This window comes from Engystomops pustulosus, chromosome 11, assembly GCF_040894005.1.
Source record: "Engystomops pustulosus chromosome 11, aEngPut4.maternal, whole genome shotgun sequence".
Taxonomy (NCBI): domain Eukaryota; kingdom Metazoa; phylum Chordata; class Amphibia; order Anura; family Leptodactylidae; genus Engystomops; species Engystomops pustulosus.
The window spans coordinates 9,933,375-9,956,005 of NC_092421.1; the positions used below are offsets into that span (position 1 = coordinate 9,933,375).

A 22,631-nucleotide genomic window follows, 5' to 3' on the forward strand; every position below is an offset into this window, starting at 1 on the left:
CATGTAGCATTTATAGTGCTGCTCTACTTTTAGCCAGCAGTTGGATCCCACCATGGTAGCTCTGGTGCACCCTCAAGAATTGGTTGTAAATCCTAGAGATAGGTCACCAACGTCTATCCTGAGTGAACCCCTCCAATCCCTGTTGCATATGGAGCTCATAAATGCGAGTTTTCTCCACAGATGACTTAACGTGATGTCATTGTTATCCGTAACCTCTACATGGAGCCATCATGGAACATCCAGTTCTCCTACACGGATGGAGGCTACTTGTGGAGGATGGGAGATACACGCTGAGCTGACATGAGGTCTTTGGCCTCACATGTTACATCCATCTACTTGTTTAACATTATAATCACAGGATTCAGTTTTGGGTTGACTATTCTACAATAAAATGCTGAACGACAAGCCGTAGCTAATTTTTCACCACGTTACCGGAACAGATGCTCAGATTCAAGGCGGGACACTCCGTTTTCCCAGAAATACCCTTGTGCTGATGCTTATCCTTTCATTAATATGATTAAAGGTTTAGCAGAGATAAAAGAGAATTTGCTGTTCCTTGCCCTGGTCTAATTCTTCATTCTCTAGAAGCAGAGACGGACCACGGTGGTGGGGACATTAGGACGGAAACTCTGGCCAAAATGTCTCCTTGTTATCAGAGACTGATATTTCTGCTATTATTCTATAATGCCTGCAGTAACCCTGTGTTTCAGCCCTCTCTCGTGATGGATATGGCCAGAGTCCTGCTGGATAATTATTGCTTTCCAGAGAACCTGGTAGGAATGCAAGAGACCATTGAGCAAGCTATAAAAAGTGGGGAGATTCTTCATGTGTCAGATCCATATACTCTGGCCAATGTCTTTACCGCTGGGGTACAGGGTTCACTGAATGACCCCCGACTCATAGTCTCATATGAGCCAGCCGACACCGTGGTCAAGCCCGAGGAAGAGATGATACCAACTCCAGAGCAGCTACAGTTTCTGGTCGAACAGTCCATTAAGTATGAAGTTCTCCCAGGAAACATTGGCTATCTCCGCGTGGACTGCATAATAGGCCAAGATGTGGTACAAAGAATTGGCCCATTTCTCGTCAAAAACATATGGGCCAAGCTGATGCCGAGTTCTGCACTGATCCTGGATTTCCGATACAGCACGGAGGGTAAGGTTTCTGGCATTCCCTTTGTTGTTTCCTACTTATATGAAGCTGAACCTGTGCTCCACATCGATACCATTTACAACCGTCCCACCAATACCACCACAGAACTGCAAACTCTAGCTGCGCTCATGGGTGAGAGATACAGCAAGGATAAAGATGTGATAGTGCTCACAAGCAGGTTCACCAAAGGCATTGCAGAAGATGTTGCATACATCCTCAAACATATGAACAGGGCCATAGTTGTGGGGGAGAAAACTGCCGGAGGCTCGTTAGACATCCAGAAGATAAGGATTGGCCAGTCCGATTACTATATCACGGTTCCAGTATCCAGATCTATCAGTCCTCTGACTGGGCAGAGTTGGGAAGTGGCCGGTGTCTTCCCTTGTGTAGTTGTCAATGCAGATGATGCTCTGGACAAAGCCATTGCCATTCTGTCTGTACGTTCTAAAATTCCTAATGTCTTACATCAGCTCAGTGAGATTTTGGGCAAGTTCTATGCTTTCTCAGATCGTATTCCGGCCTTACTTAAGCACCTTTCAAATCTAGACTATGCATCCGTCATTTCTGAGGAAGATCTGGCTGCTAAGTTGAATTACGAGCTTCAGTCAGTTACAGAGGACCCACGGCTGCTATTACGAGGTATATCAGACACCCCAGAAATCCCTGAAGCCCATCCATCTGCAGAACATTTACCAGATGATGAGAATGTTCTCCAAAATTTGGTTAATACTGTCTTCAAAGTTAACATCCTTCCTGGAAACATTGGCTATCTCCGCTTTGATGAATTTGCCGATGTCTCTGTTCTTACCAAGTTAGGACCTTACATTGTTACCAAAGTTTGGGACCAAATCACTGGAACAGATAATCTAATAATAGACTTAAGGTACAACTCTGGTGGCCCTTCTGAAGCCGTTCCGTTACTTCTGTCCTATTTCCAAGAGCCGGAACCTAAAATCCGTCTCTTTACTACATATGATCGACTTGCCAATTCTACCAAGGAATTTTACAGCCTCCCTGAACTTCTAGGAAAACGTTATGGTTCCAAGAGAGGAGTCTATGTGTTGACTAGCTACAAAACGGCCACAGCAGCAGAGGAATTTGCTTACCTGATGCAGTCCTTAAGCAGAGCAACCATCATTGGTGAAATAACATCCGGATCTCTGATGCACTCTCGGTCATTCAATCTTGGAGATACCCGGCTAACTGTGACAGTACCCATCATTAATTTTATAGATAACAACGGTGAATGTTGGCTTGGGGGAGGGGTAGTTCCCGATGCCATTGTGCTGGCAGAAGAAGCCCTAGACAAAGCCACGGAAATAATTGCATTTCACCCAGAAGTGTTTGCATTGGTAGAGGGCACTGGCCAACTTTTAGAAGTCCATTATGCCATTCCTGAGGTGGCTTTTAAGGTTAGCCAAGTGCTCAAACACAAATGTTCTGAGGGTAGATACCGCTCCGTGGTGGATCTAGAGTCTTTAGCATCTCAACTAACATCTGACATACAGGAGATCTCAGGAGATCATAGACTTCATGTCTTTTATAGTGATATTGAGCCAGAAGTATCAGAAGAAAAACCACCAAAGGTCCCATCTCCTGAAGAACTCAGCTACATCATTGATGCATTATTCAAGATAGAAGTGTTACCAGGGAACATCGGTTATCTGCGCTTTGACATGATGGCTGATGCAGAGATTATTAAGGTAATTGGCCCTCAACTCGTTAGCCTTGTCTGGAATAAGCTGGTGGACACAAGTTCCCTAATCATTGACATGAGGTTCAACACCGGTGGTTATTCCACTGCTATCCCCATTTTTTGTTCTTACTTTTTTGAACCAGAGCCTCTGCAACACCTGTACACGGTATATGACCGTAGCACATCCACCGGCACAGAAATCTGGACACTGCCAGTGGTGGCAGGTCAAAGATATGGGTCTACTAAGGACATTTATGTCCTCACAAGTCACATGACTGGTTCAGCTGCTGAAGCCTTTACAAGATCAATGAAGGATTTGAACAGAGCAACCATCATTGGGGAGCCGACTAGTGGGGTGTCCCTATCTGTCGGGATGTACAAAGTAGGGGAAAGCCACCTTTACGTATCTATCCCAAATCAAGTGGTGATCAGTTCAGTGACTGGTAAAGTGTGGAGTGTATCGGGGGTTGAACCCCACGTAATTGTTCAAGCTAATGACGCCATGAACAGCACCTTCCGTATTATCAAACTGCGCTCCAAGATTCCCTCAGTCATCCGGACGGTAGGGAAACTGGTGGCAGATAACTATGCATTCGAAGACACCGGGGCAGAGGTGGCTTCCACGCTACTTTCACTGGTGGACAAAACGGACTACAAAATGATCAAATCTGAAGTAGACTTAGCTGAGAAACTGAACTATGATCTTCAGACACTTTCTGGGGACGTCCATCTGAAAGCCATATACATCCCAGAGAACTCCAAGGATCGCATCCCAGGTGTGGTACCCATGCAGGTGAGATACTATACCTTTGTTATTGTCTCTTAGGGCTGTTCTTGATGCTGAGATAGCTCGTCCAGATTATTGGTGTGGGTCAGAACCTTTCAGGGTTCTCCTGGTTATAAAACACTTTGGGGCTCATTTACTAAGGGTCCGTCGGACACGTTTTCGCCAGGTTTCCCTACGATTTCCATTTTGCGCCGAATTGCCCCAGGATTTTGGCACACGCGATCGGATTTTGGCGCATCGGTGCCGGCTTGCATGCGACAGAAATCGGGGGGGCGGGATCGGACAAACCACGGAATTTAAAAAAGGTGTGAATCGGTGTAGACCCGAATCCTCGTCTGACAAGGAACCGCGGGATTGCGACAGGACCGGGTAAGTAAATGTGCCCCAATGTGTGAGATAATGGGGCACATTTACTTACCTGGTACTGTCGCGATCCCGTGGTGCGTTGTCCGCCGAGGATTCGGGTTCTGCCGGGATTTGCTAAGATCGTGCGCCCAAATTCCTGCATCCGCCGCTTCCATGCTGAGGTCCGCCGGAAATCATCTTCTTCTTCCCGGTGCTTGTGAGTGCTTGTCTTGCAACACAATTCCTTTTTTTTAAAATTCAGCGGTTTGTCCAAATCTGTCGGGTTGTCCAACGCGCCCCCCCCCCCCTCATTTCTTTCGCGTGCAAGCCGGCGCCGATGCGCCAAAATCCGATCGCGTGCACCAAAATCCCGGGGAAATTCGCCGCTAAACGGAAATCATCAGAAAACCCAATGCAAATGTGTCCGACGGACCCTTAGTAAATGAGCCCCTTTGTGTAAACCTGCCATGTCCTGTATTCAGCGGTGGTCTAAGCCTGCCATGGGTCCTGGGCAGTAAGGATATTATAGCCCCTACGTGTCTGGAATCACTTCCTACCTATGGTGCTTGTAAATCCCTTCTTCCTGCTTTCAATCTGTGGTTTCCGGACCTGTAGAGAAGAAATAATGCTGCTACACCATGCACATAAGTGCTGTATCCTGGGGCAGTGAATGGGTTCATGTTTAAAGAGAACCTGTCACTTTAATCTATCACTAGCCCTCTCAGGTCAGGCATGAAATATTCTTTCTAGAATTCTCTCTTTTATGAGAAAACTCACCTGTTACCTATAATAATCTCCTCCAAGTGACAAGCAGAGAGGAGTCATATTTGCCTGAGATGAGTCACATTTAGAGAATGCAATGGGAGCTTCACTTCAGATTCCTCTCCCACGTTTGGTTATGTAGCACCTAGCAACATGCTACTGGTGTTATATTAAAGATAAGAAACTCATCTGTAAGAACTAAACTTCTAATTTCCCATTTGATTTTACTGTCTGTATCCCCAGTTCTGAAGCTCACAGAAGCACAAGCCCGATGTGATCTGCAACATAAAGTTTTTACTTTTAGGCCCCCTTCACACAGCCATTGTGGGGATATATATCAGCTGGATATACGTCCCCATAGCCAGCTATGGCACCCGGCAACAGTACGGTGACCATACACATGGCACTGTACCTTGGACGTATGACTGGGCACCATGCATCACTATGGGGAGGGAAGGGGTGAGCAGCACCTACCCCTCCTCCTCTCCAGCGCACTGCCATGAGCTTGCCCGGGCTAGTGCCGGCCGACAACAGAAGTCAATAGATACATCTAGTAGCGGCCCCTGAAATGACTCTCCCCCAGCGGTGTCTAAACTTGACTCATCTCAGGCAAAATATGACTCTTTTCTGCTCCTTGTCAAGAATTTGGTGGGATTTGTTTTATTGGAGAGAATATTAAACTCTTTATGCCTGCAACAGTTTTCTGCCAAAGTAATCTTCATCATGAGTGTTACCACCTTTATCAATCCAAATTACAGTTTAACGGGTTATGGGTCGGTTCATTGTTATTAGGAGTTCCTTTACTGGGGAGTCTGTGATGTAGACATGGAACACCAGCGCTATGGTTTAAAAATATTTTTCACAATTCAATAAAGTCTTGTGGAAACTAAAAATATTTTTCACCTTTATTTCAGTCTGTTAAAAATGTGTATGCAATGTGAAGTACAAGAATAGCTGAAGCTTTTCCTTAATCTTAGCATGCTAAAGGAAATAAAGGTGAAAAATATATTTTAGGATTTTTTTTAGGTCTTTCCATATCTAGATTTTCCTGCAGTCCAAGCTGTTCCTTCTCTAAAGCCCAATGGAGGCTCCTGCTACCTGAGTGTGACTGCATGTGATAAACGAGTGCTGGTGCCATCGAGTGCTGGTGTAATGGAGTGCTGGTATACTGGAGTGCTGGTGTTATGGAGTGTTGGTGTAATGGAGTGCCGGTGTGATGGAGTGCCGGTGTGATGGAGTGCTGGTGTAATGGAGTGCTGGTATACTGGAGTGCTGGTGTTATGGAGTGTTGGTGTAATGGAGTGCTAGTGTAATGGAGTGCTTAATCAATCGAGTGCTTAGGTCTTTCCATGTCTAGATTTTCCTGCAGTCCAACCTGTTCCTTCTCTAAAGCCCAATGGAGGCTCCTGCTACCTGAGTGTGACTGCATGTGATAAACGAGTGCTGGTGTAATGGAGTTCTGGGGTGATATAGTGCTGCTGTAATGGAGTGCTGGTGTAATGGAGTGCTGATTCATTTGTGTGCTAGTGTAATGGAGTGCTAGTGCATTCTAGTGCTGGTGTAATAGAGTGCTGGTGCAATCGAGTGCTGGTGTTATGGAGTGCTGGTACAATGGAGTGCTGGTGCAATCGAGTGCTGGTGCAATAGAGTGCTGGTGCATTTGAGTGCTGGTGTACTGGAGTTCTAGTGTAATGGAGTGCTAGTGTAATGGAGTGCCGGTGTAATGGAGTGCTGGTGTAATGGAGTGCTGGTATGATGGAGTGCTGGTGTGATGGAGTGCTAGTGTACTGGAGTGCTGGTGTAATGGAGTGCTGGTGTAATGGAGTGCCGGTGTAATGGAGTGCCGGTGTAATGGAGTGCCGGTGTAATGGAGTGCTGGTATAATGGAGTGCTGGTGTGATGGAGTGCTGGTGTAATGGAGTGCTGGTAAAATGGAGTGCCGGTGTAATGGAGTGCTGGTATAATGGAGTGCTGGTGTGATGGAGTGCTGGTGTACTGGAGTGCTGGTGTACTGGAGTGCTGGTATACTGGAGTGCTGGTGTAATGGAGGTCTGGTGTAATGGAGTGCTGGTGTGATAGAGTGCTGCTGTAATGGAGTGCTGATTCATTCGTGTGCTGGTGTAATGGAGTGCTGGTGTAATGGAGTGCTGGTGCAATCTAGTGCTGGTGTTATGGAGTGCTGGTGCAATCGATTGCTGGTGCAATGGAGTGCTGGTGCAATGGAGTGCTGTTGTTATGATGTGCTGGTGTAGTGGAGTGCTGCTTCATTTGAGTGCTGCTTCATTTGAGTGCTGGTGTAATGGAGTGCTAGTGTAATGGAGTGCTGGTGCATTCGAGTGCTGGTGTACAGGAGTGCTTATTCAATCGAGTGGTGGTGTAATGGAGTGGTGGTGTAATGGAGTGCTGGTGTACTGAATGCTGGTGTAATGGATTTCTGGTGCAATCGAGTGCTGGTGTAATAGAGTGCTGGTGTACTGGAGTGCTGGTGTACTGGAGTGCTGGTGTACTGGAGTGCTGGTGTAATGATGTGCTGGTGTACTGGAGTGCTGGTGTACTGGAGTGCTGGTGTAATGATGTGCTGGTGTAGTGGAGTGCTGCTTCATTTGAGTGCTGGTGTAATGGAGTTCTGGTGCATTCGAGTGCTGGTGTACTGGAGTGCTGGTTTAATGGAGTGCTTATTCAATCGAATGCTGGTGTACTGGAGTACTGGTGTAATGGAGTGCTGGTGCATTCGAGTGCTAGTGTACTGGAGTGCTGGTTTAATGGAGTGCTTATTCAATCGAATGCTGGTGTACTGGAGTACTGGTGTAATGGAGTGCTGGTGCATTCGAGTGCTAGTGTACTGGAGTGCTGGTGTAATGGAGTGCTTATTCAATCGAGTATTGGTGTAATGGAGTGCTGGTTTAATTGCATGCTGGTGTACTGGAGTGCTTATTCAATCAAGTGCTGGTGTAATGGAGTGCTGGTGCATTCTAGTGCTGGTGTAATGGAGTGCCGGTGTGATGGAGTGCTGGTGTACTGGAGTGCTGGTGTAATGGAGTGCTGGTGTAATGGAGTGCCGGTGTAATGGAGTGCCGGTGTAATGGAGTGCTGGTGTGATGGAGTGCTGGTATAATGGAGTGCTGGTGTGATGGAGTGCTGGTATACTGGAGTGCTGGTGTACCGGAGTGCTGGTGTAATGGAGTGCTGGTGTAATGGAGTGCTGGTATAATGGAGTGCTGGTGTGATGGAGTGCTGGTGTAATGGAGTGCTGGTGTAATGGAGTGCTGGTATACTGGAGTGCTGGTGTAATGGACGTCTGGTGTAATGGAGTGCTGGTGTGATAGAGTGCTGATTCATTCGTGTGCTGGTGTAATGGAGTGCTGGTGTAATGGAGTGCTGGTGCAATCTAGTGCTGGTGTTATGGAGTGCTGGTGCAATCGATTGCTGGTGCAATGGAGTGCTGGTGCAATGGAGTGCTGTTGTTATGATGTGCTGGTATAGTGGAGTGCTGCTTCATTTGAGTGCTGCTTCATTTGAGTGCTGGTGTAATGGAGTGCTAGTGTAATGGAGTGCTGGTGCATTCGAGTACTGGTGTACAGGAGTGCTGGTGTAATGGAGTGCTTATTCAATCGAGTGGTGGTGTAATGGAGTGGTGGTGTAATGGAGTGCTGGTGTACTGAATGCTGGTGTAATGGATTTCTGGTGCAATCGAGTGCTGGTGTAATAGACTGCTGGTGTACTGGAGTGCTGGTGTAATGATGTGCTGGTGTAGTGGAGTGCTGCTTCATTTGAGTGCTGGTGTAATGGAGTGCTGGTGTACTGGAGTGCTGGTTTAATGGAGTGCTTATTCAATCGAGTGCTGGTGTACTGGAGTGCTGGTGTAATGGAGTGCTGGTGCATTCGAGTGCTAGTGTACTGGAGTGCTGGTGTAATGGAGTGCTTATTCAATCGAGTGCTGGTGTAATGGAGTGCTGGTGTAATGGAGTATTGGTGTAATGGAGTGCTGGTTTAATTGTATGCTGGTGTAATGGAGTGCTGGTGTAATGGAGTGCTGGTGTAATGGAGTGCTGGTGTGATGGAGTGCTGGTGTAATGGAGTGCTGGTGTAATGGAGTGCTGGTGTACTGGAGTGCTGGTGTAATTGTGTGCTGGTATAATGGAGTGCTGGTGTACTGGAGTGCTTTTTCAATCAAATGCTGGTGTGATGGAGTGCTGGTGTAATGGAGTGCTGGTGCAATTAAGTGCTGGTGTAATGGAGTGATGGTGCGCTGGTGTACTGGAGTGCTGGTGTAATGGAGTGCTGGTGTAATGGAGTGATGGTGTGCTGGTGTACTGGAGTGCCGGTGTACTGGAGTGCCGGTGTGATGGAGTGCCGGTGTGCTGGAGTGCCGGTGTGATGGAGTGCTGGTGTGATGGAGTGCCGGTGTGATGGAGTGCCGGTGTGATGGAGTGCCGGTGTGATGGAGTGCTGGTGTGCTGGAGTGCCGGTGTAATGGAGTGCTGGTGTAATGGAGTGCTGGTGTGATGGAGTGCCAGTGTGATGGAGTGCTGGTGTGCTGGAGTGCCGGTGTGATGGAGTGCCGGTGTGCTGGAGTGCTGGTGTGATGGAGTGCTGGTGTGCTGGAGTGTCGGTGTGATGGAGTGCCGGTGTGCTGGAGTGCCGGTGTGATGGAGTGCCGGTGTGATGGAGTGCCGGTGTGCTGGAGTGCCAGTGTGATGGAGTGCCGGTGTGATGGAGTGCTGGTGTGATGGAGTGCCGGTGTGATGGAGTGCTGGTGTGATGGAGTGATGGAGTGCCGGTGTTATGGAGTGCCGGTGTGATGGAGTGCTGGTGTGCTGGAGTGCCGGTGTGATGAAGTGCCGGTGTGCTGGAGTGCCGGTGTGATGGAGTGCCGGTGTGATGGAGAGCTGGTGTGATGGAGCGCTGGTGTGATGGAGTGCTGGTGTAATGGAGTGCTGGTGTAATGGAGTGCTGGTGTGATAGAGTGCTGGTGTGATAGAGTGCCGGTGTAATGGAGTGCCGGTGTGATGGAGTGTCGGTATGATGGAGTGCCGGTGTGCTGGAGTGCCGGTGTGCTGGAGTGCCGGTGTGATGGAGTGCCGGTGTGATGGAGTGCTGGTGTGATGGAGCGCTGGTGTGATGGAGTGCTGGTGTAATGGAGTGCTGGTGTAATGGAGTGCTGGTGTGATAGAGTGCTGGTGTAATGGAGTGCCGGTGTGATGGAGTGCCGGTGTGATGGAGTGCCGGTGTGCTGGAGTGCCGGTGTGCTGGAGTGCCGGGTGTGATGGAGTGCTGGTGTGATGGAGTGCCGGTGTGCTGGAGTGCCGGTGTGCTGGAGTGCTGGTGTGATGGAGTGCCGGTGTGATGGAGTGCCGGTGTGCTGGAGTGCCGGTATGCTGGAGTGCCGGGTGTGATGGAGTGCTGGTGTGATGGAGTGCCGGTGTGCTGGAGTGCCGGTGTGCTGGAGTGCTGGTGTGCTGGAGTGCCGGTGTGATGGAGTGCTGGTGTGATGGAGTGCCGGTGTGCTGGAGTGCCGGTGTGCTGGAGTGCCGGTATGCTGGAGTGCTGGGTGTGATGGAGTGCTGGTGTGATGGAGTGCCGGGTGCTGGAGTGCCGGTGTGCTGGAGTGCCGGTGTGCTGGAGTGCTGGTGTGCTGGAGTGCCGGTGTGCTGGAGTGCCGGTGTGCTGGAGTGCCGGTGTGCTGGAGTGCCGGTGTGATGGAATGCCGGTGTGATGGAGTGCCGGTGTGCTGGAGTGCCGGTGTGCTGGAGTGCCGGTGTGCTGGAGTGCTGGTGTGCTGGAGTGCCGGTGTGCTGGAGTGCCGGTGTGATGGAATGCCGGTGTGATGGAGTGCCGGTGTGCTGGAGTGCCGGTGTGATGGAGTGCCGGTGTGATGGAGTGCTGGTGTGCTGGAGTGCCGGTGTGCTGGAGTGCCGGTGTGATGGAATGCCGGTGTGATGGAGTGCCGGTGTGCTGGAGTGCCGGTGTGCTGGAGTGCCGGTGTGCTGGAGTGCCGGTGTGATGGAGTGCCGGTGTGATGGAGTGCCGGTGTGATGGAGTGCTGGTGTAATGGAGTGCTGGTGTTTTCCTCTGGCATGTGGTTTCTGATATCCCTGTGATGTGGTCAGTGACTCCTCTGAGGCTTCTTTGTCCTTCTTTCAGATCCCGTCCCCTGAGATGTTTGAGGATCTCATCAAGTTCTCCTTCCGCACTGATGTCTTTGAGAATAACATTGGATACATGAGATTTGATATGTTTGCTGACTGGGAACTTCTCCGCCAAGTATCAGATCTGTTAGTTGAACACGTGTGGAAGAAAGTGGTTGGTACAAAGGCCTTAATCGTGGACATGAGGTAGGTCACTATGTGCGATTTGCCCTGAATTTGTGGTGAATAATGTTCTACCTTGGTTTGAGAATAGCAAAAAGCTACACTGTACACATAAATACTGTCGTACCTCTACACTGTACACATAAATAGTACCGCTACACTGTACACATAAATAGTACCGCTACACTGTACACATAAATACTGTAGTACCTCTACACTGTACACATAAATACTGCAGTACCTCTATACTGTACACATAAATAGTACCGCTACATTGTACACATAAATACTGTAGTACCTCTACACTGTACACATAAATACTGTAGTACTGTAGTACCTCTCTATACTATTCTCATAAATAGTACCGCTACACTGTACACATAAATAGTACTGCTATACTGTACACATAAATACTGTAGTACCTCTATACTGTACACATAAATACTGCAGTACCTCTATACTGTTCTCATAAATAGTACCGCTACACTGTATACATAAATAGTACCGCTACACTGTACACATAAATACTGTAGTTCTGTAGTACCTCTCTATACTATTCTCATAAATAGTACCGCTACACTGTACACATAAATAGTACTGCTATACTGTACACATAAATAGTACTGCTATACTGTACACATAAATACTGTAGTACCTCTATACTGTTCTCATAAATACTGTAGTACCTCTATACTGTTCTCACAAAAAGTACCGCTATACTGTACACATAAATAGTACTTCTATACTGTACACATAAATACTGTAGTAGCTCTATACTGTTCTCAGAAATACTGTAGTACCTCTATACTGTTCTCACAAATAGTACTGCTATACTGTACACATAAATAGTACTGCTATACTGTACACATAAATACTGTAGTAGCTCTATACTGTTCTCAGAAATACTGTAGTACCTCTATACTGTTCTCACAAATAGTACTGCTATACTGTACACATAAATAGTACTGCTATACTGTACACATAAATACTGTAGTAGCTCTATACTGTTCTCAGAAATACTGTAGTACCTCTATACTGTTCTCACAAATAGTACTTCTATACTGTACACATAAATAGTACTGCTATACTGTACACATAAATACTTTAGTACCTCTATACTGTTCTCAGAAATAGTACCGCTATATTAAGCGCCTAAATAGTACCGCTATACTGTACACTATAGTACCGTTATAATATATTCATAAATTTTACTGCTATTACACATAAATAATACCTCTATATTCACGCACAGATAGTACCATGTATAGTAGCACTATACCATAAAAATTAATAGTACCGCTACACTTCACTAATATATAGCGTCCTCATACATAGGGCCTACATAATAACCACATAAACAGTCCTAATATTATGTGCACATAAATATTACCTCTATAACACACCTCAATAAATAATAGCATTACACTGGTCTTGTAAATAATACCTCTATACTGTACTCGTATGTAATGCTTCACGAAAAAAAACCCATCAGAATATCACCTTGTTAATGTAAAGTGTTATAAATTATAATCGCAGATTGGCAGGGGCGTTGCTAGGGTGGTAAAAGATCCGGGCATGGGCTCCAATGCATGTGTAACGCCCTTACATTAATGGCCGCTCCTGTACATAACCCCCTCACATGTGGCTCTGCCAATAATAACTTCATGTATATACAGCTACAGAAACACCGGAGAAATCCCTACTTGTTACATCCGGTGCCTGCAGGTGACGCGTCCTCCATCTTCTCCATTAGGCATCACCATTTCTTATGTTCCTCATTGTCCCTACATCTTGGTTCCCTGACAGTGTTATCCTCGTGTTACCCCAAACACTCTCCCCAAATACTGTAAGGCTGTGATCTTGAATTTCTAAAATACAAGACACCAGGTGCTCGTTACACAGTTACCCCCCAGTAATGTGCCCCACACAGTTACCCCCCAGTAATGTGCCCCACTCAGTTACCTCCAGTCATGTGCCCCACTCAGTTACCCCCAGTCATGTGCCCCACACAGCTACCCCCGTAATGTTCCCCACACAGTTACCGCCAGTAATGTTCCCCACACAGTTACCTCTAGTAATGTGCCCCCACAGCAGTTTCCCCCAGTAATGTTCCCCACACACTTACCCCCAGTAATGTTCCCCACACAGGTTCCCCATACAAGAGTTACCCTCAGTAATGTCCCCCACATAGCTTCCCGGTAATGTGCCCCACACAGTTACCCCCAGTCATGGGCCCCACTCAGTTTTCCCCAGTCATAGGCCCCACACAGTTACCCCCAGTCATGGGCCCCGCACAGTTACCTCTAGTCATGGGCCCCACACACTAGGGGAGTCATGGGTCCCACACAGTTACCCCCAGTCATGGGTCCCACACAGTTACCCCCAGTCATGGGTCCCACACAGTTACCCCCAGTCATTGGCCCCACACAGTTACCCCCCCCCCCCATGTTCTCCCCCTACTTTAGCAGCTCTGCAGCTCTGTGCGCTGCTTCCTCCTGCCGGTCATGTGATCATGGCATCATCACAGGTCCTGCAGTCTCCAGGTAGTAATATTCTCCGGAGGTTACAGGACCTGCAGGGGAAAGCAGTTATGCACCAGTGATGGGAAGTCCGGCTCTTCTTAGTGATCTGGCTCATTAGGCTCCACTCACTAAGAATAGCCGGCTCTTCTGGCTCCTGAACAACTCCCTATAACATTTATAATAGGAAGCCGCAGGCCAGCGAGTCATCCTATTCCGCACCACTTTTAACCCGAATTAAATTGTTTGCTACCTACCTGCACTGACCCTCGTCAGCTCCTGTATGACTATGCAAGACCCTTGCCGATGCAATGGCGAAGGAGTGCTTGCGAATACGTCCCACAGCATGTCATCACATCACACAGGGGACATTGCAGTGGTAGCTCCTGCCTGGCAAGGCAGGAGTTAAGTGTTTTGTATGATTCAAGATCTGTCGTCCAATCACTTGTATTGCATTCTGTCTAATGTAAGCTGAGATGTAATTGGAGGAGCAGCCACCACCTGACCAGGGGAGTTACAAAACCCCTGGCCAGGAATGTTCTAGAGAGCAGTCTCTCTCAGGAGAGAGAAGAGCTCATTTCTAGTCAGACCTGAGGGTCTGCAGGATACCAGAAGAGTTTAGTTTTAGCCTAGCTCAGATCAGAAGAAGCAGACTGGGTTATCCCAGTCCAGACTCTATTCAGCCAGCATACCATACCAGAGCAGGAAGAGCCTAGCCCCTGCCTCTGAAGAGTGGAGCTAATAGATAAGAGTTAGTGAGGAAAGGGGTATCATCCTACCTTCAAGGGTGATACCTGAAGCACTCCAGGACAAGCTGAAGCTTCCTATTAGGACACAGGTACCTCCCAGCCTGCCCTCTGCATCCAGGCTGGCGATCTACCTCCTGTGGCTTCCTCCAACTGCATCTCAGCACTCCACCATTCTGTTAAAGGCACGTTGCTGCGGTTCCTGTCTGTTCCAATAAAGAACTGTAAGTTGTTTTTGTTCAACCTCTGCCTCCGTCTGGTCCCTGCTACTACGGCTGCCATCATCACAGGCACCCTGTCCACCACACAGAGACTCATACTCTAGACACCAAAGGGTTGCCCCAGGGAGATCCGCTATAGCAGCCTCTCCCTCATCATTTCTTGCCAACACCACCCTGCTGGAGACCTGCCAGGCTGTAGGACAGCCCTCCGGTTCCCCATACCAAGCACCGTGACACTAACGTGCCTAGGCCGCAACCGCCAGCCACTCAGGTACTGCGGGCCCCGGCTGACTCCAGGCCCCGAGAAAAGGCTAGGCCCCGGTGGGGGATGTTGCAAGTGGCGTCACGAACAGGATTGATACTTCTGTGCCTTTTTCCGGCATTAAAGACTATCCTTTATTGAAAAAGACTGTGCTTCCTAACCCTGCTGCCATTCGGGTTTAGGCCCCAAGTGATTGTGTGTTTCTGCATTGAACTGTATTACTGCTGCCACGTGCTGTCGAGCACCGCTCCAGCACTCAAGAGGTTAACCCCTGCAAAAAACTTTGTCAGCTCTGCTACATCCGGCGCTGCCGCGTCTGAAGCATTTTACCTCACGAAACTGTGGCGCAGCAAGTAATTCCAGCCCGCCAAAACCTTCACTGGCGGAAAACCCAGATGACACACCAAGCTCCACCCACGCGCGAAGGGCGCGAACCCCGCCTCCTGTGGCGCAGGAAAAATTAGAGCCCGCCACAGCTCTTGGCGGGAAGGACTTGGACTCCTCCCTCTGGCACGAAGCGGACTTCCTGCCCCGCCTCAACGAAACGCCAGAACTGGTGCGGATCTTGAACAGTGAGGTCAGCGCCATGTGGGGTCCTCCGCGATTCCCTCCCGTGGAACAACCGGAGTTCTTCGAGGTTCTGGAGACCATGGTTGTGGTCTCTGCTCAGCCGGTCCGGAGGCCCTTCGCTGGGCACCGGCTGCATCGAGGACTGACCCAAGCCTTCATCACCAGGAGGTATTTCCAGACGGTGACGGAGTACCAAGTACCACCCGGGCGGTTCCTCGTACCTCTCCCGGTTTCCATGCCGGTATCGCGGGCCCACGTGGAGGCGCCACGTGGGGAGGCCCCGACTCCTGTCGAGTCAGCGCCTGGGCCTACTGCTGCCGTGCCACCTGCTCCGAGGCCTACTGTCCCTGCTGTTCGGCCTGCTAGCCCTGCTGTGACGGTTCCTGATCCTCCGGCTGCACCTGCCCGACAACCACGGAGATCCGAGCCTACACCGGAGCCACGAGCCCCAGCACCGGGACCTCCGCAGCCTCGAGGCCGAGGTGAGGCCGTCCGCCAGAGACTCCGAGACGCTGTTTCAGAACAGCGACGCCGAGAGAAGGAGGCCCAGTGTTACATGGCCGGCCGGTCTGCAGCTGGAGCCTGGGTGGAACAGAACCGCACCACCGGCATGGTCCGGTACTTCGACCGGCAGCGTGGCTATGGCTTCGCCACCCAGGACTACACCGGACGGGAGGTATTTATTCCCCGCCGGTCCGTCAAGAGGCCTGACCTTCCGGAAAGACTTCACAATTTGAGACCGGGAGAGTGTATTGAGTTCTCCCTGCAGGAGGGGCCCCGAGGGCCGTGGGCGGCTGGCATGATCCGGATCCCAGACTCCGACGAAGACCGCTACCCATCGTGCGATGAGTGGTATGAGGACGACGAGTGGCCGGAATCCCCGAACACTTCTTCTTCCTCGGCTGCGAGTCCCCGGGCGGTGACCCACGTGAATGCTCCATCCACGGTGATCGTGAGTACGGGTCCCATTGCCATCCATGGTCCGGGCATGATCCAGGGCGCCACCCCCACCGTCTCCCCTGCCGGGAGCATTGCCAGGTCCCGCGGCTCTTCCGTGGGAGAAGACATCCCGGCTAGTGAACCTTGTCCGGAGGTTCCGACGAGGCCCACATCTCCACTTGCCAGTTACCAATGGGGTGACGACCCGGCCCCAGAAGAACCGGAGCTGGAAGGAGCTGCGGCGCTGCCGCAGGTTCCCATCTGTTTATTGCTGGACCCCTCCGTGGTCCCTGGCTCTGTTGAGCCCCCGGCTGGAACAGCCGACACCCCGGGCGACAGATCTCCTCCCCCCTGAAGGTTCGGAGGCTGCTGTTGAACCTGCAGTACCTGCTACTGCCACCGGGTGTCCCCAGCCGGCACCTACTCCCGCTGAGGATGCACAGGATTCCCTGCTGGAGCTGGATCCTGTCTCTGCTGAACCCAGCAACACTGAGTAACCCCTGATGGGCTGAAAGCCTTCTTCAGGTACTGTGTACATATTGTATATTTCTGCCCCTATCCTTATAGAGCCAGAAACTGTCCTGAGACCCTCACCCTTATTTATCTCAGTCAAGAGATTTTCTACTGTCATGTGCTATGATAGCACCCCTTCCTCTGCCACCGCAGAGATTCCTTCAAAGGACTCTGTCCCTCTACACAAAGAGGAGACCCTTTGCATCTTTATTGCACTTTTCCAGCCCAGAAGATGGACTTTGCCATTAAAGACCTTCTGTGAGACTTTTGCCAGATACTCCAAGGAAAAGTTGCTATTGCTATTGTCTTGCACTTAATGCCTTCCTTTTAGGTATGGACATTCTGCTTGCACTTTTATGCCTTTCCTTTTCAGGTAAAGAGACATTTTATCCTGCTACCCTAAAGTAGCCTACCTCTGTAACGTTTGTAACGTTCAAGATGTGTACCCATTGGGCTCCTAAGCCAATGTGAGTTTTGCACACTGTCAATTTATGCCAGTAGTTTGCACTAACCTTTGATAGGCTTTTCAGATTGTAGTGTGACTGTGTCGGACCGTCTCTATGTAAAACCCTGACCGCTACCTTATCCCTCAAACCGAGGTTTGCACGTGGGGGTAGTCCGTAAACTGCGGGTCTTTCGGGGACCGGGGGTGTTACAGAGATAGCACCTGGATGCCGCTCATACAAGGGTAAGAATGTTAGTCGGCAGGTACTTGTACATTGTACAATGTCTTATTGTGTCACATATGCCAATGTAATGAATATACACACATATTTGTCGCCAGGGAAGAAGTGTTTACATAACAAATATACAGGCCTTGGTGCAAGGAGTGGATTACAGGACATGACACCACACCTTTCCTACTGTACAGTTTGGTTTAATGGCGTTAGCGACCAACTGTCATGCTTCACATTTACATGTCTTTGTCTTAGTCTGACACCAACCCAGGTGCCTGTCTCCAGGACCATGGGCGGTTTGTCCCTACATATCATATAGCCTGCACTTCCCAGAAGTGCCCTTATCTACCTCTGCGCCCCAATCAGTCTGTAATCGAGCCGAGGGCGGCTCTTTCAATTGCCCCGGGGGTATGCAACACCCTCGCCGATGCAATGGCGAAGGAGTGCTTGCGAATACGTCCCACAGCATGTCATCACATCACACAGGGGACATTGCAGTGGTAGCTCCTGCCTGGCAAGGCAGGAGTTAAGTCTTTTGTATGATTCAAGATCTGTCGTCCAATCACTTGTATTGCATTCTGTCTAATGTAAGCTGAGATGTAATTGGAGGAGCAGCCACCACCTGACCAGGGGAGTTACAAAACCCCTGGCCAGGAATGTTCTAGAGAGCAGTCTCTCTCAGGAGAGAGAAGAGCTCAGTTCTAGTCAGACCTGAGGGTCTGCAGGACACCAGAAGAGTTTAGTTTTAGCCTAGCTCAGATCAGAAGAAGCAGACTGGGTTATCCCAGTCCAGACTCTATTCAGCCAGCATACCATACCAGAGCAGGAAGAGCCTAGCCCCTGCCTCTGAAGAGTGGAGCTAATAGATAAGAGTTAGTGAGGAAAGGGGTATCATCCTACCTTCAAGGGTGATACCTGAAGCACTCCAGGACAAGCTGAAGCTTCCTATTAGGACACAGGTACCTCCCAGCCTGCCCTCTGCATCCAGGCTGGCGATCTACCTCCTGTGGCTTCCTCCAACTGCATCTCAGCACTCCACCATTCTGTTAAAGGCACGTTGCTGCGGTTCCTGTCGGTTCCAATAAAGAACTGTAAGTTGTTTTTGTTCAACCTCTGCCTCCGTCTGGTCCCTGCTACTACGGCTGCCATCATCACAGGCACCCTGTCCACCACACAGAGACTCATACTCTAGACACCAAAGGGTTGCCCCAGGGAGATCCGCTATAGCAGCCTCTCCCTCATCATTTCTTGCCAACACCACCCTGCTGGAGACCTGCCAGGCTGTAGGACAGCCCTCCGGTTCCCCATACCAAGCACCGTGACACTAGCGTGCCTAGGCCGCAACCGCCAGCCACTCAGGTACTGCGGGCCCCGGCTGACTCCAGGCCCCGAGAAACGGCTAGGCCCCGGTGGGGGATGTTGCAACTGCCACTGTGTTACAAAATCATAAAGAGATTTTTTTTTCTTGCAGATTTAACATTGGTGGTCCCACCAACTCCATCCCCGCGCTCTGCTCCTATTTTTTCGATGAGGGAACCCCTGTTCTGCTAGATAAAGTCTACAGTCGGACTGCAAATGCCATATCTGATGTGATGACCCTGCCTATGATTGCAGGTAAGATACAAAAGCATAACAACAGTATAAAGCCAGATAACTATTACAAACCTTCACAGTTCTCACAGTAAATAATCAGATAGACAACGGCACATACACACAGCTTGTACAATAGAGGAAGACAATATCACAGATTCACAAACCTTATGATAAAGAAACTTTGTAGCCTCTTGAGTTTGAGCCTCTGTGATGCTTCTGTAGGGGAATAGTACGGATGGATAGGAGGAACAGAAATAGACAGTGGGTTCTGAGACTAAAACGCCCTTTCCACCTTCCATGCCTAATTGCCCAGTCTACCATAAGCGGTAGGAGACAACTGGTCGACAATACCATCCTTCAATGAAGTGCAACACAAAGATAAGACAACACAAAACAAAAATGGATAGAAGCCTCATACTTCATAGCCTTGAAATACGGGTCAGAACACAGAGGACAATATAGTACAAAATCACTCGCCAAATGGATAGTCAATGGCTCAGGCACAGGATCAGACATACTTAGATACAGAAAATATGAACACTAGAGCTCAGTGTAAGACTGTAGCAGGCAAAAAGGAAAACCTTATATAAGTTGCCAGGGCCCGGATACAGAAGATGTTTGGATCAGTTCTCAGACATCAGACAAGGTAGCGATGAGTGTGGGGGGAGATTTTTTTCCATCACAGCAGATTAACTGTTAGTGAACCAAAGCTGAGTTCACATGAAACTGATGGGTGTGGTGGAAATCCATCAATGCTGCTAGGAAATGAATAAACCAGTGTTCAGACTGGCAAAGACAGAATGAAGCAAACAAGCACGTCCTTTTTGGTGCACATTTTTTCGGTCTTGTCGGACACAGTGCAACCGGGACACAAAACTGGCGCAGACATTTTATTTGCACATTCTTTTTAGTGCAAAGTCAGACAGAAAACTGGTGCAAAAGCTTTAACAAATGTGGCCCATTATGTCCAAGTAAAACACTAAATTTTCTGGGGACATTAGTCAACCTCCACCAAGCAGGAGCTTAACGATCTCCGTCACAGGGGGTGCAACCAGTACCGGGCCCAGGGATGGAGGGGGGCCCGCAGTGGTTGGGACCTCTGGATATTGGTAATTTACTGTACTTTAGTCCTAGGCTACAATAATCAGCTGTAACAGTTATCACAGGCGTCTGTAATGAAGCTTTAGTGTTAATCCTGATTCTTATGACAACCCAACATTTTTAAAATCTGATTGTCACAGAGACCAAAAAAACTATGGCTGGGATTACAATGATAAAATATACAGTTCTGATTTACATACAAATTCAACTTAAGAACAAACTTACAGACCCTATCTTGTATGTAACCCGGGGACTGTCTGTATTAGAAAATGTATATATTGTAATAGAGAACATGGTTACATAGAATGGGGTAAAAATGAAGCAATTCATTGTGAGAAGATGAAGACACTAATCAAGCAATAATGTGTGTATTCCAAAATGCAAATAAAGTGCCTACGCACAGTAACAAGTGCCTATCAAATCACTTCAATGCACACCCATGTTAGTAGCACACCAGCAATAGTTACCCCGACACTTGTTTCAGTATACTTGCCTTTTTAAAAATGTCTACTCTGATCTTTTCCTGAATACAGTCTTTTGTAATTACATTCTATATAGTTGGCTGAATTCCTGCCCATCTAAATTGTTGAAGGTTGTATATTGTATAAGTAATGGGAGGTTAAAAGACACTTTATCAATGAGGGAGGCAGCTGGATATTGTATTGATGAGGAGAGGCTGCTTGATATTTTATGATTGAGGGAGGCTGCTGGGAACTTTATTAATAAGGAGAGGCTGCTGGGCACTTTATTAATTAGGGGGCATGCTGCCTATTTTAGTAATGATGAGGGCTGCTGGACACTTTATTAATGAGGGAAGGCTGCTGCACACTTTATTAATAAGGGGAGGCTGCTGGATATTTTATTTATGAGGAAGACTGATAGATATTTTAATAATGAAGGGAGCTGTTGAACACATTATTAACGAGGGGAGGCTGTTGGACATTGTATTAATCATGGGGGGTCTGCTGGATATTTTATTAAATAGGGGGAGGCTCATGAAAACTTTATTAATAAGGGGAGTCTGCTGGACACTTCATTACTAAGGGTAGGCTGCTGAGCATTTTATTTGTGAGGGGATGCCCCTGCTGGACAATTTATTAATAAGGAGAGGCTATTGGACACTTTATTACTGAGGGAAGGCTGCTTAGCATTCTATTAGTGAGGGGATGCTGCTGCTGGACACTATTAATGGCTGCTGGATATTTCATTAATGCAATTTCTGTTTCTTTTTCCCACATTATATGCAGGTTCCTCATATGGCTCTACAAAGCCCCTCGTCATTTTGACCAGCTCTGTGACGGAAGGGGCCGCTGAGGAGTTTGTGTACATAATGAAAAGGCTTGGAAGGGCATATGTCATAGGAGATAAAACAAGCGGTGGTTGTCACCCCCCACAGACCTACCATGTAGATGATACACACCTCTACCTTACTATACCTACATCAAGGTCAGCCATTGGAGAACCCAAAGATTTTTGGGAAGGAAAAGGGGTGTTACCTGACCTGGAGGTCCCCTCTGAAACTGCTCTGCTGCAAGCAAAGCAGATCCTGGCCTCTCAGCTACAAGAAAGTAGATAAAGTATTCTCTTTTGAGGAGCTGTATTTTTGGGGGGCAACAGAAAATAAAAAGGAATATAAAAATGTTCCCCAATTTGCACATTCTCTCTACCCTACATGCCACACATGGAAAATAAAAAATGTATACAACGCAGAATGTTCAGGACTAGAAAACCAGTTTCATCACATAGAAATCAAATCCAATAGTTATATATGCACTGCATGTAACGATAATATATAGTTGTGGTCCAAACCGAAGCAGGAGGCGTGTCTCTGACTACAAATTGTAGTCAGAGAAGGAGGGACTGGAGATCCAAGAACCTACACCAAAAATATGAAAAATGGGTCACCTAGAATTTATGTATTTGTTCCATGTTGTGAAATGAAGGTCCATTTACAGTTACAGGCGCTGACATTTGGGCTGATATTAGGCTTTTCTTGTGTATTTGTGTGTATGTGGACCACATTCAGACAGTTTATGTTTTGTGTTCATGTTTTTTTTTTTTTTCAAATAAATTAAGGTTTCAAAATAAATATTTGCAGTTTTATTTATGGTTTCGCTGGCACTTGGCACCATTGGCACACACCCTGGCACCAGCAATCAGCCCATTCACTTGTATCTGCGTCTTCAACCCCATGATTGAGAGTCTACCAATATCTCTGCTGGTAAGTATGAATACTGTCAGCAGCCATAGCCCCAAACCTCACGTAGTAGCTTACTGTATATGTCTGCCATCCAGGGCTTTACATAGTAATTTGATGCCAGTAGTCTTCTAAAAAGTACTTTTATTCCCTCCCTTGATAAAGTCAGAGAGGCGGGGCAGCTCTAACATACAGGGGCAGATTTACTTACCCGGTCCATTCGTGATCCAGCGGCGCGTT

General features: G+C 48.3%; 1 protein-coding gene across 1 annotated transcript; it reads left to right on the forward strand.

The window, feature by feature from the left end:
* Nucleotides 1–558: 558 nt before the first annotated feature.
* Nucleotides 559–22,256, forward strand: RBP3 (retinol binding protein 3). Its single transcript, XM_072130171.1, has 4 exons — nt 559–3,641; nt 10,887–11,077; nt 18,972–19,114; nt 21,442–22,256. Exons 1-4 carry the CDS (start codon nt 639–641, stop codon nt 21,768–21,770), a joined length of 3,666 nt encoding a protein of 1,221 aa, XP_071986272.1. The 5' UTR covers nt 559–638; the 3' UTR covers nt 21,771–22,256.
* The last annotated feature ends 375 nt before the right edge of the window (nt 22,257–22,631 follow it).

What these genes read in the sequence shown, in the direction of transcription:
- RBP3 (XM_072130171.1), top strand. Translation starts at nt 639, where the DNA reads ATGTCTCCTTGTTATCAGAGACTGATATTTCTGCTATTATTCTATAAT. An exon ending in CAGGTGTGGTACCCATGCAG is followed by an intron (nt 3,642 to 10,886) that starts GTGAGATACTAT and finishes TCCTTCTTTCAG; the next exon opens with ATCCCGTCCCCTGAGATGTT. An exon ending in GACCCTGCCTATGATTGCAG is followed by an intron (nt 19,115 to 21,441) that starts GTAAGATACAAA and finishes CATTATATGCAG; the next exon opens with GTTCCTCATATGGCTCTACA.